Raw genomic sequence first — 15436 nt, forward strand, 5'->3', positions numbered from 1 at the left:
AATATTAACCAAATTGCTCCAATTTTTCTCACCATTGATCAAGAGAGATACTATTTTATAAAGTAAAACTTATTTCGCGAGTTACTTATATAAAGTAATTATAGCACTGTTGTTCATCAATTTCGCCCTAGCGGGCACCAGTAATATCTCCATTGTGAGACTTGTTACTGTTTTTGGCATATTGAATATGCCACGGATAGCTTTCCAGGCTCTGCTGTGCGGGCAGGATACTCTGGGTATCTTGCCGGGATCTCTGAGAGGGACGGAGGAATCGAAGCTGGGGTGGCCACATGTGAGCCAAACGCCCTACCTCAGTGCTATCACTCCAGTCCTAGCCTACTGTATGGAAAGAAAAAAAAAGAATAAAAAAATAGACTAAATGATCTGTGGACACCATCAACCACACCAACATAGACATAATGGAAATTTCAGAAAGAGAGGGAAAAGAAAACTTGAAGAAATACAGGGCTCAATTTTTCCATATTCAATAAAAATCATGGAATCTATATATCCTAGAATCTCAATAAACTCCAACTAGAATAACTCTAAAACATTCACCAAGACAGAAAAACTGTCAAAAAAACAAAACAAAAAAGAAACTTGAAAACTGTAAGGAGAAGTCACTTTTCCTGTGCAAGAGGTATTCAATATGATTGGCAGATTTCTGTGAGAAATAATGGAGTCCAAATAATGGCAATAGAATAAGACTTTGTTTTTAAATTGGAGGCTTTTTAGAAAGCTATCAAACAAGAATTTTGATTTTTATATTTGACAAAAACTGCTTTTCAAAAACAAAGATGAAATTAAGGTATTCTCAAGTAACTTAACAGAGTTTGTAACTAGGAGACACACCCTACTAGGAGGGAGAAGGGAAGAACTTCCCTCCTTCTTCCTAGTAATAAATTTTATAATTTATAAATTTATATAATTGCTTTCTTCTTTCTTATGGATTCCCAGATCTTTCTTTCTTTTGAAAGTAATTATATACATTTATAAATTATAAAATTGTTTAGGAAACCAAATATCTAAATATTGGGTTATGTTGACTTACTAGTAAATTTCATTGGCTCTTTCTTATTTTTAAGTTTTGATATCTTATTTATAGAAATTTCTCTATCATCTAGTCCAATTTTATCAACCATTTAGTCTGAACTAGTCTGTCTTGTCTCTTTCCGAGTGCTCATTCCCCTCCCTCTGTCCCATCACCCAGATGTTTCCTGTGAATATTTACTTTTTATCTCTTTGGGACAATTGGGCTATCTCATGACTTCAGTGTCTGATTACTGGGCTTAAAATTCCCTATCAAATGTTGTGCAGCTAATGACTACTTTGACTAATTGACAATAATCAGTTACAGAGTGTCTTAAACTTTTCTGTATGTCCCTATAATGCATACAATAAGTGTATTCATCACATTCTTTTATTTAAATGTGTGATGGGGAAAGGCTTGGGAGGAGGGTTGACCACACCTAGTAGTGCTCAGACTTTATTCCTGGCTCTGTGCTCAAGAATCACTCCTAACAGTGCTCATAGAGCCAGATGTGATGCCAGGGATTCAAACCAGCATTGTCTGCTTGAGAGGCAAGAGGCTTTAGACCCTATTTCTCTGGCCACCTACAGACCCCCCCAATTCCCACCCATATTAGACCAGTATAACTGTCAGGGCTAAAGAGATAGTACAGTGGGTAGGAACTGGCCTTGCACACAGCCATCCCTGGTTCAGTGCTCCGCATGCCATGTGGTCCCCATGCACTTCCTGGAGTAATTCCTGAGAGCAAAGCCAGGGTTAACCCCATGTGGGTTAACACCCTTGGGTGTGGCCCAAAAACCAACAGACACAAAACTCTTTATAACTGTTGATGATACAGTGAATGGGTGATTGGCATATTCAATAATCTTTCTGATGATGTTTGTTGCTCTGTGTTCTCCCCATAGACTGGAGGTTACTGTCATTGTTCAGTGTGTATCTTTTAAATAATCTTCTTTCAAGAAATTGCTTTATCCTAAACCACATTTATTTATCAGCCTTTCCCACAGCCTTTTATTATCTTGTCCAGATCCGTTTTCTGTATTCGAAGAATGAAAGCTGCTGATTTATGGTGGAAGGAAAGCATACGTTGTCTATTTTTTATATGACAATTAGAAAATGCCTCAAACTACAAAGCAGAAATAGCATTTCTGGCAAAGTTTAAAGTTAGGAAACTGTATTGCTTATATTAACTTAAGACTACTGTTGAGGATATCTATTTTCTTTCAAAAATTTAAATATTACTTATTTTATTAATATTCCGAATGTTGCTTATATACATGATAAAGGTTCACTAAAATTGCTTATTGTGATTTAAGGTCATTACTATCTTGAAAGTATATTTACCAATGCCTAAATATGCTTTTCTTTTAAATTTTTTATTCTTTATTTGTCATATATGTAAAAGTTTATTTGGTTTATAATTTGAGGATTAAAGAATATTAAGTATTATTAATGGTGAAAATAATAGAACTAAGATTTACATTTGTTTCCTGAATAGCATAAATTACATTTTGTTTTAGTTTACTAAATTTTGTTTTATGTATACCCTTAATGTTGATGTTTTCAGTACATGATATTCGCTGTACTTATACATCAAATTCCATTAACATTATTGAAAAAAAAAACTAAATTGGAAAAAATCTTGCATTTTATATAACAAAGATAGCAATGAATATTTTTGTGGACTATCGATTATCTTTAGGACATAAGAAATCCCAAAGATTAGAAATAACTCAATTTTTTAATGAATGATGGAATAAAGACTATACTGCTTTAAAAAGAAATTTTCTTCTGCTCTAAGTTAAATTAAAATTGTCATTCACATAGTTTGAGTTTCCAAGTGCTGATTAGTTAGCTTTATGTTTAATTATAATTTTGTACTTACCAAAGTAAAGATTATACACCTGCTTAAGATTGACTGTTATAATTTGATGGTAAATTTATAAAAAATTCACTAACACAGACCAAAATTAGAGAAGAGCATAAGTTTTTAAGTATTCAACTAGTTATAAGTTCTCAGTATATAATTTTCCAGTTTTCTTACATATGTTTTGAGATACATAATTATACAACTTCCTTGCTTTATCATATGCATATTACACAGCTATAGCTATCATTTTGACTCTTGCATTTTAGTGGATAGATTTACATGACTTGTATTTATAAAATTGATATTCTTTTTGCTTTGCAGTTATTATTTTCAATTGTCTTCATTTGTTCTTCCCTTTTCATGTGTTGTATGTAAAATTGCTTTATGCCATATTTCTTTTAGACTAGGTTAAAACAATGATTAAAATATGTCCTGAGGGCCATATTTGTATATAGTTGGGTGCACACTTGCCTTATATGTAGCTGATCTTGGTTCAATTCTTGGCACAGCATTTGTGCCCAGAGCCCTGCTGGGCATAAGACCCCGAGTGTCACCAGGTGTGATCCAAAATAAAATACACATAATAGGGGCCAGAGTGATAGTAGGGTCTTTGCCTTGCACGTGGCTGACCTGGGTTCAATCCCCAGCATCCCCTATGGGCCCCCAAGCACCACCAGGAGTAATTCCTGAGTGCAGAGCCAGGACTAACTCCTGAGAAATGCTGGGTGTGACCCAAAAAGGCAAAAAAATAATAATAATAATAAAATAAAATACACATAAATATGTATGTCATAAAATTATATATGAATTTGGCACCAATTGTTAACAATGAATTTTAAAATAGCATCTTTTCTGTTTACTAATTTTAAGGATTTACCTTCAATAAATTTTTGTTTATACTTTCTGTATTTTTAAATGATTGAATCTCATTGTGATTCTTCCATTTCAGGGGTCGGACTGGAAAAATACGAGTGCAAAGTCTGAAGATTGGGTTAATCTCTCTCTCCAAAGGTCTCCTAGAAGAAAAGTACAGATGTATGTAAAACCTTTCTTGTATAAACTAATAGGACTTTGAGTTAGTTGTGATAATAACTGGAGATTTACTTCATGTGATTTGCCAGTATCTACAATTCCCTTAAACAAACAAAAGAATCTTACTCTGTATTAGGTTATACAAAGATATTACTGTAGAGAACTGGGGACTCAGAAGAAATGAAAGCTGAATACAGGATCAAAAGTAAGGTGCCTTGATGGAGAGAAAGCTGACTAAACATTAAACCTCATCTGGATGTAAGAATAATTTCCTCATTCTACAGACATTATAATGTCTATTTTCCAGCTTTTAAAAAATGCTTAAATCAATTAAAAACTTCAGAATCAGCATATTGCTGGACTACAATTGGATAATCTTCTTTTCTTACACTGAAGACCAAGATTTTTCTATTTCTGTAACTTCTAATGCTGAAAAACATGAAGATAGACTAAAACCTTTTTTTGTTATTCTTTATTCTAGAATTTTGAATAATTTCAGTGCTAAATTCAGTGATCTAGGATGACTAGATATATTTAAATAATGGTATTTTATTGTGTGAGACAATAAGCAATGAAGCATTTCTGTTTTTCTATTATATTTGATGTGCCTCCAGCTGTCATTAAGCAAGGGTATCATGACATTTGAAAGGAGTCAGCCTTGGGAGCCAAGATCACCTGCCTGCTTTCAGATCTCAGCTACACCCTCAGTGGCTGAATGTTTTCTGGTACCATGAAGGGCTCTCAACCAAGAAATAATGTTACTCATATCTCACAGTTTAAGAAGCTAGAATGTACAAATTTTTCATTACTAACAAATGAGGTTAATGAAACTTGCTTTGAAAGCATATAGGAATCAAATGTGCAAGCACAATAGCACTGTTGTCCCGTTGTTCATCAATTTTTTCGAGCAGGCACCAGTACTGTCTCCATTGTGAGACTTGTTGTTACTGTTTTTGGCATATTGAATATGCCATGGGTAGCTTGCCAGGCTCTGCCATGTAGGAGTGATACCAAACCCAGGTCAGCCACGTGCAAGGCAAATGCCCTACCCACTGTGCTATCACTCCAGCCCCACATGGACTGGGCATATGTGCAAGACCCCTAACAATATCAATTGTTTTTTCTTTTTGGGTTATACCCAGCAATGCTCAGGGGTTACTTCTGCCTCTGCACTCAGGAGTTACTCTTGGCGGTGCTCAGAGGACCATATGGGATGCCAGGAATCGAATCTGGGTCAGCTGTGTGCAAGGCAAACACCCTACCCACTGTACTATCGCTTCAGTCCCTAAAAATATCAATTTTGGGGGAAAATGTCAGCAATTTCTCTATCTCCAAATTCTTAATGATTCTAAAGTCTTAAATTTTTGTCTCTGAAATGTAAGTAACTAGGTCCTGCATCTTTATTCGCAGATGGTGCATTACACATGTAGTCTTATATTTGAGGAGGAGGTATTTCAGGAATGTGGAGATACGCAAAAGAGGGGGGATATTTGATTTCAAGTCCTGCACACTTAGTTAAGTTTGTATTTTATGTGACCACACACATGGATACATTTAAAAACATAGTTTATTCTCTGAAATGGCTGTGGGATTCTTTGATATTTAATTTTAGGTCTAGCTGATGATGGCTTGTTTTTTTTTTCTTACAGTTTGACACAGTGAAAAGGGATTTGTATAGAGTGAAAAGATGATTATAGACCAGGAGATAAGGTTTCTCTATAGCGTCAGAACATAGAAAACCATGTAGAAAAAGGCTTTTGTTTGGGGACACTTGATTTATCAAGAAATTAAACCACCCTTTGCTTCTTAATTGTCAAAAGATGTAATTTTCAGAGCTAAGAATATTATTTCTGGATTGAAAAAAAGGGGAGGTATTAATGAAGCCTTCATTGTATGAAAGTTTAAAGGACATGTTTTATCATGTGTTTTTTGGTTTTTGTTTTTCATGTTTTTGGGCCACACCCAGCAGTGCTCAGAGCTTACTCCTGGCTCTGCACTCAGGGATCACTCTTGACCATAGAGTGGTCTCAGACCATATGAGATGCTGGGGATGGAACCCAGCTCCGCTGTTGAACCCATGCCCTACCTGTGTCCTGTAGCTCTGGTCCTTTAATTTATCCTTTAAAAGTTGTAGGACTCTGAAAGTAAAACCTAGCTCTTAATTTAATTTGAAATGAATGCCAATGCAGCCTCAGAGTTTATCAGACATCTTTAAAAAGGTGGTCCATTTTCTTAGGTCAGTGTTTCATTCTCTTTATTTTTTTCCAAGTTATTATCAGAGAGGAATCCGTTATCAGTAGGAAGAATTATGACATCTTGATTGTAGGCATAGAGTTAGGTTTCCAGATTTATTCAGATTTATTTGGCCTACCACCTCCCCTGTTTAAAAAAATCACTCAGTGCCCTCTGGAGATCTGCCTTCTTTGAGTGAACAAGCATAAAGTGCCTCCCACAGTTGTATCCAAGACTTCAAACCCCACTATCACTTAACTTATCCAGAAATCCCCAGGAGGCAGACAGTATTACCCACTTTGAAAAACCTTGGTATAGAGGCAAAAAGCAAATGCAACAGATTATGACATAAAAACAATGTCCTTTATGTAGACAGATACCTTCTGACTTATTTATGAAATGCAGAATCTTTCAAATAAAGGTGTTTTAGCACTTTCTAGAGAAATCTAGAGACAGTGCTCTCATTCAGCATGGGACTTTCAGATGATAGCAATGGATGGACAGAATGCAATAAAAACTTTTATCACATTGAGCCAGAAGGATAGGACAGTGGGGAGGGCACTTGCCTTCATGGGGCCAACCTGGGTTTGAGCTCCAGCACCCCAGGTGGTACCCTGAGCCCTCTAGGAGTGATCCCTGAGCTCAGAGCCAAAACTAAGCCCTGGGCACTGCTGAGTGTGGCCCAGAAATTAAGCGGGGCGGGGGGAAATGTGATATTTATTTTAATCCATGGGAAAATGACATTTTAGGGACTAATTAAAAAAGAAGTCTCTTGGGCTGAAATCTTTTCTCTGAATGTTTCCAGTATATATTGAGTTGCAGTTAATCTTCTGGGGGCTTGTTTTTCACTTCGAGGTTGTTAGCAACCCTGATTCCAGTTTTGATTTCCCCAGTGAAATGCTTCAGAACACTTCCGCATGATTATTTCCTTTGTTAGAATTAATATTCAAGACAATTTGCTCGTCAAGCTCAGGGGCAGATGTGCTGTGCTGGGTCAGTTGGTGTCAGCTGAACATTGATTTTGGTGAAGACTAATGTCGGAGTCTTACCCTGCTGATCCCTTTGTGTGTGTGTGTGTGTGTGTGTGTGTGTGTGTGTGTGTGTGTGTGTGTGTGTGTTTCCTCTCCTGATAACATCCCTTGATTAGGTTGTAGCAATATCCTGTCCTCCTGCTTGTGTCTGGGTGAATCTTCCTCACTAAATGCACATTTCTTTTATGTCCTTTTCCTATCTCTTCTATGCTGATTAATGGGAAATAGAGTTTTAGATTGTCTTTCCTCTGACCCGTGCTCACATCTGCCTGACATTCCCTGCTTTATCTGATTATACTCTGGGAATATGGACTTGCAGAAGAATTTTTAAAAAAGTCAGAATATTTAAGCAATTTATGTGTGTGTGTTAATTGTAACTTTACCTTAATTGTGGCTTAATTTGGTCTGCCTCTAGAGAGGAAAATTGGTCATGGATAATCTCATTGAAAATTTGTGCTTCTCTATAAAGATATTGTACAATTACATTGAAATTGTTTATCTGCCTAAATGGTCTCTTCCCAGCACTGGGGTTTAACTGGCCACTGTTATATGAACCCTAAGTAAATATTTGGCTATTTAGTTTGAGAACATGAAAAGAAACCAGTAGAACCGTAAGCAATTTTTTTAAGTCAACAAGTTATAAATAAAAATTAAATTTATCTTAGTTGAATTTGCTTTCCCTATGTATGATTAAATTACAGTCATAGTCTTATTATTATCATTATTATTATTATTATGTCGTATCAATGAGTTTGTCTAGTATTGTAAAACTCACTGTTCATAGTGTTGAATCTAACCCTGTTCCGTAAAAGAATATCCCAGGGAATAGTATGTTTTAAACTGATGTTCATACATTGGCTAGTGTTTGGAAATGTTGGGGTGGGGTTATTCCATAAATATTTGCTTTACTTCCTTCTGGCTTCAGAAAAATTTATATGAAAAACATTTAGAATTTGCATAATTCAGAATTTTTAGAACTTGGAAATTTCTTTCCAGGAAGTATTCATTTCTGTAAATGAGTGGATTGATCTTATTTGGAATTTCACCCAAGTTCCACTTATTTAAGTATATTATCCTTATTGCTGAAATATTGTAATAATATTAAACTCCAAATTATTGCAGATGATGAATAAAAGATAAGATAGTTCTGGAAAGGAGAGTTTTTATTTGGCTGGATCAAGAAAATTATAAAACAAAAGACTTCCTTCTAAAAAAAGAAGTGAAAAGACCTAAGAACTGTGAATGCATACAGATAGTTTTTGTTAATAAGTCCCTTAAATTTTTATTAGTGCATTTTGTTGCTGGAACTGAGATAATACAAAAATAACTTAAAAGCTAATAAAGAGACACTAGTTGAGCTGACAAAAAGAGTTTGCTTATATTTTTCAGTGTTTAATAAAGTAGTATTGAATATAGAAATCATTAAAATAAGTAAATGTCTGCATATATATGTATATATATACATATATATATAGAGAGAGAGAGAAGAATATTTAAGAGTGAATTCAAAAAGTTGGTAAACAAAGCTGTTAAAATTTAAAGATTTTCTATCACTGGTACATTTATTCCTTTAATTACTTACTTTTTTCTCAGAGGAAGACCTTATTGAGACCATGAACACACGCATTTATTGCACGTTTATAAAAAGGAAATTTGTGTTAATTGCCCTATTTATATCTGATGACATATAAAAATAAGATAATTGCTCCAAATCCCAAAATAAATAAAAGTAGGTTATCTTTAAGAAGCATGTAGCTAATCGCTTTCTAATTGCGAACATGAACAATATAAAGTTTGTTGGGATTCGGGAGACAGCTACTCTGATTGCTAGCACTCTGGATTTGTTTCTTATCTGCATTGTGCAATCTACCCAACCAATAAATCTTCCAGAAGAGAACACTGCAAGCAGGTAGAAATTAACCTCACTGCTCTTCCTGCAGATCTCTTTAATGAAGTGGCGGGACCTACAGAAATGTGTGACCAGAGGCAGCTGGGCCTGTTACTTCATGATGCCATCCAGATTCCTCGACAGCTGGGGGAAGTGGCTGCCTTTGGGGGCAGTAATATTGAACCCAGTGTCCGAAGTTGCTTCCAACAGGTAAGCGGCATCAGGGCCAGAGGCGGTTGGGAGGTGGGGGGACTTTATGGAGTCTGTTCTAAGAAATGAAACTTGGGCTAGAACAAGTGGTGAAGGAAGTTGGGTTCCTGTGTAACGTTTGTGTGTTACTTCTTAAAGCACCTTGATTGGAGGGATGGCAGCTTCCTCCAAGAGCCTCGACATGCTTCAGATGAAACATCTTTAGCATGTGTTATTCGGTTGTCGTGGTTTGGCCCTACCCTTGTCCACTCTCTTTTTTTTTTCTTTTTTTCTTTTTTTTTTTTCTTTTTGAGTCACACCAGGCGATGCACAGGGGTTATTCCTGGTTCTACACTCAGGAATTACTCCTGGCGGTGCTCAGGGGACTATATGGGATGCTGGGATTCGAACCCGGGTCGGCCGAGCACAAGGCAAACGCCCTACCCGCTGTGCTATCGCTCCAACCCCTACCCTTTTCCACTCTCATTGATTTTGTCACTTGTCCCCTGGCTCTCTGTTTTTCAATCACAATTTCACATCGTTATTCCCACGTCAGTGCCATGGAAACTGTCTTCTGTTCAGATGGTCTTCTCTCATTCTCCAACCACTAACCTTCCTACTGCTAAGCTTTGTTCGTTCTTGAGATCCTCCCTTCACACTAATTTCCTCTGAAAAAATCCTTCTCTGCTTCCGTCAGATAAACTATGTTTCCTTCCTGTATCCACCTGAAACTCCTCTGTCTTCACAACATTCATTATAAATACTAGTCCATGTATAAACCAATCAATAATTGGTTGTTGAATGTGTTTTTTTTTCTAGATCATGAACAAGGCTTGATTGTCCTTCTCTTGTTGTATCTCTATGTGCAAATGCCTTGGATTTAACTACTTAATAAATATTTGTTTTATGGACAAAAATACCCAGACTTCCTTGTAGGCATGATTTTTAATAGAAATAAAAGAAACCATTAAAATAATTTCTTTATCTACCTACATATAAATGAAGAATGATATACAAAAATTTGCACCAATCTAGGCTAGAAATGTAAAATAGCAAAATCAGTTTATTTTCTAATGCTTAGTATATATAGAAATTATTTTAAAATGTTACTATTGATGTTATACATACACATAAAAAAACAAGCAGAAAAGGAATGCGCTGGCACAGAGGCAGGGTGGGGTGGTGGGGGTTGGGGTGGGGGTGGTGGGAGGGATACTGGGAACATTGATGGAGGAGAATGGGCACTGTTGGAGGGATGGGTAAACGATCACTGTATGACTGAAATGCAAACATGAAAGTTCATAAGTTTGTAACTGTACCTCACAGTGATTCACTAATAAAAAATTAAATAAATAAAAAAAAACAAGCAGGCAGATATGTTGCCAAAGCTTATCCAGTGATTTATCATTGCAGAGGAAATATAAACAAATTGCTTACACCATGTTAGTAAGGAGAATTGATGTTATGGGTTATTACATTTTGTAATGGCTCTTTTCTTATTTTAGAAATACAAAAAAGTATCAAAGGAGAATTCTAAATATGATTCTCACATGTGCTAGATCATAGAATGACCTTGACAGCAGCAGGCAAGGAATATCGGTACAAATTTAACTTTGCAAGTGTGAAAAATTTCAGTATTAGGATTGTAGAGGCACCAGAAGTTTCATAAAACTTGCCGCCGTGATAAATTTGAAAATCCTGCAAGGCACATGCAATGTGATCACTCTCAGTCTGATATTAAATAGAACTGGAGCAAGACACAGTTACTAGAGTTTTATTTAGCATTTTTAATGGCCTTCCAGTTGTGAAGCCAGTATGTCTTTTTTTTAATTATTATTATTATTTTTTTAATCACTGTGAGGCACAGTTACAAAGCTTTCCTGTTTGAGTTTCAATCATACGTTGATCAATCACCCAACCCTCCACCAATGCACATCTTCCACCACCAAGTTTTCCGGTATCCCCCACCAATCTCGCCCCTCCCTCTGCCTCTATGGCAGACAATCTCCCCCATACTTTCTTTTGTATTACTTTTTCTAAATAGCATAAGATGTTGCACAGCTGCGAGAGATGCCACATGCTCCTGAAATTCTAAAATTTTGGATAATTAGGGCCTGGAGAAATCTCTGCAGCAAGTTGCTTGGTTTGGAGATTCTTTTGTATGTCTCCAGATCATGGCCCTTCCATATTTCCCAGAGAAATAGAACTATTGGCATATGCCCTGCAGGGTGCACCTGCCTGTCCATAGTGCACCGCGCCAGCCCTAATTGCAGCTCTTGATCTCTTTTGAGATTTATGGGTCTCTGAAATAAGACCAATAAATGAGCTTGTATAGCTGAGCCGGAGGTGGTTTGTGGCTGTGGCTCCCACATACCTAACTTTTGTAAACTTGACCCCAAGTTGTTGGAGTCCAGCCAAAGGCACAGCGGCAATCTTGGGGTATCGGGAGGTCTGAGTCACCATCAGGCTGCTGATGAAAGTCAGTATGTCTTACACAAAAGTTTTGCAGCACTCCGTGAATTTATGGGATTCCAGCAATTATGCAAAACAGACAAGTTCTTTGAATTGTATGGTTTGGGTTTTGTCTTACACTCCACTCCTATTCCCTTTTTGTTGTTGTTTTTGCCATGACCAGGTTCACACATGGTTGGTTTTGGTGTTCACAAGCCTTTTCACTTGTGTTGCTCACCTGGTAGCCTTGGTCGAGGTGCTTCCTTAAAGAATATTCTCTGAGTTAGCTGACCTAGAGTTCTATAACAGTCCTTTGAATTCTATATAGGTTTTCAAGGATGAAGCCACATTTTCCTCCATTTGTGGAGGATGAGTTTCTGAAGTGGTACTCACATACCCCTCCCAGCCTAGTGCCTTATCATGCCAGGAATTACATGGGCCACCCTAACAGTGATCATGTCTGCAGTATCCTGTGATGCTCAAGGGACCATGGGGTACCAGGAATAACTGGGGTCAGTTTCATGCAAGGCACACAACAAAACTCTGGATTATCCCTTTGACCTTCTGTTGAGTGAAGAAATTTTACTCACATTTAATATGTTTCTTTCTTTACCAGAATAACAACAAGCCAGAGATAAGTGTGAAAGAGTTTATAGATTGGATGCGTCTGGAACCACAGTCTATGGTTTGGTTGCCAGTTTTACATCGAGTGGCAGCAGCTGAGACTGCAAAACATCAGGCCAAATGCAACATCTGTAAAGAATGTCCAATTGTTGGGTTCAGGTAAGACCTATGACCACTGGGGGCTGGGGCAATAGGACAGCATGTACAGCATTTGCTTTGCAAACAGCCACCCTGTTCGATCCCCAGTATCTTCGAGTGCAGAGACAGGAGTAACCTCTGAGCATTGCCCGTTGTGACTCAGAAAGCCAAAAAAAAAAAAAAAAAGATCAATGGTGGCAGCCAACTGTTTTCTGTTCTGTTTGCAAAATCTCTGTGTATGACCATCATCCCGTTCCCTGCATCCCCATTTGGGTGGGTTACCCACTTTAGTACAGGAGATGCTCATGATAATCTACTCACTGAAAAAGGTCACGTCCTTCTACAGCCACCTCATGAAGTTCATTTCATTATTGTTATTATGTGTACAGCTCTGCCAGAGACTTAGAGATTTTTCTGAATTTCTTCTCACATGGATTGCAGAAATTTTCATTGCATGTCTTTTAATACACAAATGACCCTGACAGGAAAAAACTGGTAGGAGTCTGAAGATTTTCAGAATAAAATTCTGAATGCAGGAAATAATACTTTGAGGAGTAATCAATTAACTTTGCATTGTTTCTGTTAAGTTTAGCAAGATGATCAAGCATATGGTTCACCTTCATTTAAGAAGCTCTGGTCAGTGCTGTACAGTCATGTAAACAGAATCAGATTTGTAGGTTTAGGACTGTGCTGAAATATGTTGCATTTTCAGCCCTGCTACTTATAAAATACATTATAAGATTGATAGAATCCTAAAAGTTATTGATGGAAAACCATGATTATAAGCAAAGCAGTGTTGACAAAATATTACTTAATGACATGGCTGTAGTCTTTATACATAAAATAACTAAGACTTAAATAGTAGGCAATTTTCCCATAGCTACATACCCAGTACAGAGACAAAAGTTGGGATGTAAATCAAGTTCTTTTGACTCTGGAGTTCATATTCTTAATCAATATCTATAAGAAAGGAGATTAGGTTTTTAGAAGAGATATTTGCCATTCAGGAGAAATTATAATGTACTGTGTAGAACAATTGATTGGGGATATTGATAAAACAAAAATACTATACTGGATGTAAAATTTATTGTGGCACCATGGGAAATATCTAGTTTAACTAATTGCGGAAGAGGTCAGTTTATATAAAACCTGTCATGTGTGAACATTGCAATTCCTAAAGATGTGATGAGGGGCCGGATTTATGAAGCCTTGGAGTGAAGGATTAGACCATATGCCATAAAGAACAAAAGTGTTTGACAGCTTTAGTATCCCATAAAGTGTTCTTTCTTAAATAGAAAATAACTGAAACCAGCTGTAGGACAATATTAGCACTTAACAAAGTTGAGATGTGGGTCCTTGAATATTTACATTACTCTCTTTGCCTTTTAATAAAGATGAAATATTTCATGGAAATAGGAAAGAATAGTTAGAAAGGGAGAACAGAGTAGGTGGTGAGTTTGGAGGATTGATGTAAAATGCCTGTGTAGATGTTCCTAACACAAAGATGTGATGTGCTAATGATTAGCCATCAAGTCTGTAGAAGGATATGTTGTAGGCTGTGGATTGAGAACTGACTCTGGTATCAGACTACTGAGGTTAGCATCCTTGGTTTACTATTTCACTGTGAGTCTTTGGTAAGTTGTTTCTGGAACCTGGGTTTCTTCAACTTTCATTTTTATGAGGGTTTCCTCACAAAAGCAGTTATAGTGCATGGAAAATGACTAGGGGCAGTTCTTGTCAAAAGAGCAGATATTCAATAAATAAATGGTAGTTGTTTTTCTGATTACTACAAGTTCACTGGTAGGCTAGTAGCTAAGCCCCAAAGTACTAGTGAACTGTTTATTGAGCTGTTATTGAACTATTCTTTTGAGTGGAAATACCTGTATAATGCATGCAGATAGTTGGCAGAAATCTGAACTGAAGAGAAGAGGAAGAGGAAAGAAGCATAGGGGACATTCTTAAGGAGCACAAAGTCATGAGAATAAAAGGGCTTTAGAAAGATGGTAGAGGTGTTAACAACTGTGGCTCAGAAGTCAGGTACCTAGGAACTAGCTTAACAGAACAGGTAAAAGATATATGCAAAGAAAACTATGAAATACGGTACTCAAGAAGGAATTGTTATTGGCATTGTTGATTTTTAAAATTCTCTTCTTTATTTTATCATTTACATATAGAAAGCCATGGATTTCTGTGTGTTAATTTTGTAGCCTGCCACTTTACCATCCAAGCCTATCATTTTTAAAAATTTTTAATTTATTTTACTGAATCACCATTACAAAGCTGTTCATGATTAGGTTTCAGTCATATCAGTTCCAACACTCCACCAGTGTACATTGCCCAGTTTTCCCAATATTCCCAGTTTCCCTCCTACCCACCCACAATTCCCTCCATCTCCAGCCTGCACTTCTCTCTCCCTCTCCTTTCTTCTCGCTCTCTATTTCTCTCTCTCTCACCTCTCTCTCCCTCCCCCCTCACTAATTGCCCTTGCAAATTGAATGGTAGTCAAAAGTCCACCCCAAAGCAAAATTCCAGCCCTAGATGGCTTTACTAGTTATTTCACACTTTCAAGCAAGACCTATTCCTATTTTCAGGTTCTTTAAGAAAGCTGATGAAACAGTAATTCTCCCTATTTCCATATGGCAAACATTACCCTGATACCAAAAGTGGACAGACATCATTGAAAAGGAGAATTATGGGCCCATATCCTTGATAAAATAGATGCAAAGATCCTCAAGAAAATATTAGCAAGTAAATCTAGCAATACATCCAAATGATCATACAACATGATTAAGTAGGATTCATCCAGGGGGTGAATTTTAAACAAGAATGGTTTAATATACACACGTCAATTGACAAAATACACCACACCAATACAATAAAGAATAGAATTCATATGATCATATTAGAAGACACAGAGAAAACATCCAAGATCAAATACTCGGTTCATGATA

General features: G+C 36.8%; 1 protein-coding gene across 7 annotated transcripts in view; it reads left to right on the forward strand.

Moving 5' to 3' along the window:
* The window catches only part of UTRN (utrophin), a 585431-nt gene that overhangs the window by 507150 nt on the left and 62845 nt on the right, over nt 1-15436 (forward strand). For all 7 annotated transcript variants that reach the window (XM_055134486.1, XM_055134485.1, XM_055134487.1 and 4 more), the window contains 3 exons: nt 3850-3935; nt 9136-9293; nt 12340-12506. In XM_055134486.1, the coding sequence (XP_054990461.1) occupies nt 3850-3935; nt 9136-9293; nt 12340-12506 (411 nt within the window). The remainder of the gene's footprint in view (nt 1-3849; nt 3936-9135; nt 9294-12339; nt 12507-15436) is intronic.

The sequence above is a fragment of the Sorex araneus genome, chromosome 4 (genome assembly GCF_027595985.1).
Source record: "Sorex araneus isolate mSorAra2 chromosome 4, mSorAra2.pri, whole genome shotgun sequence".
Taxonomy (NCBI): Eukaryota; Metazoa; Chordata; class Mammalia; order Eulipotyphla; family Soricidae; genus Sorex; species Sorex araneus.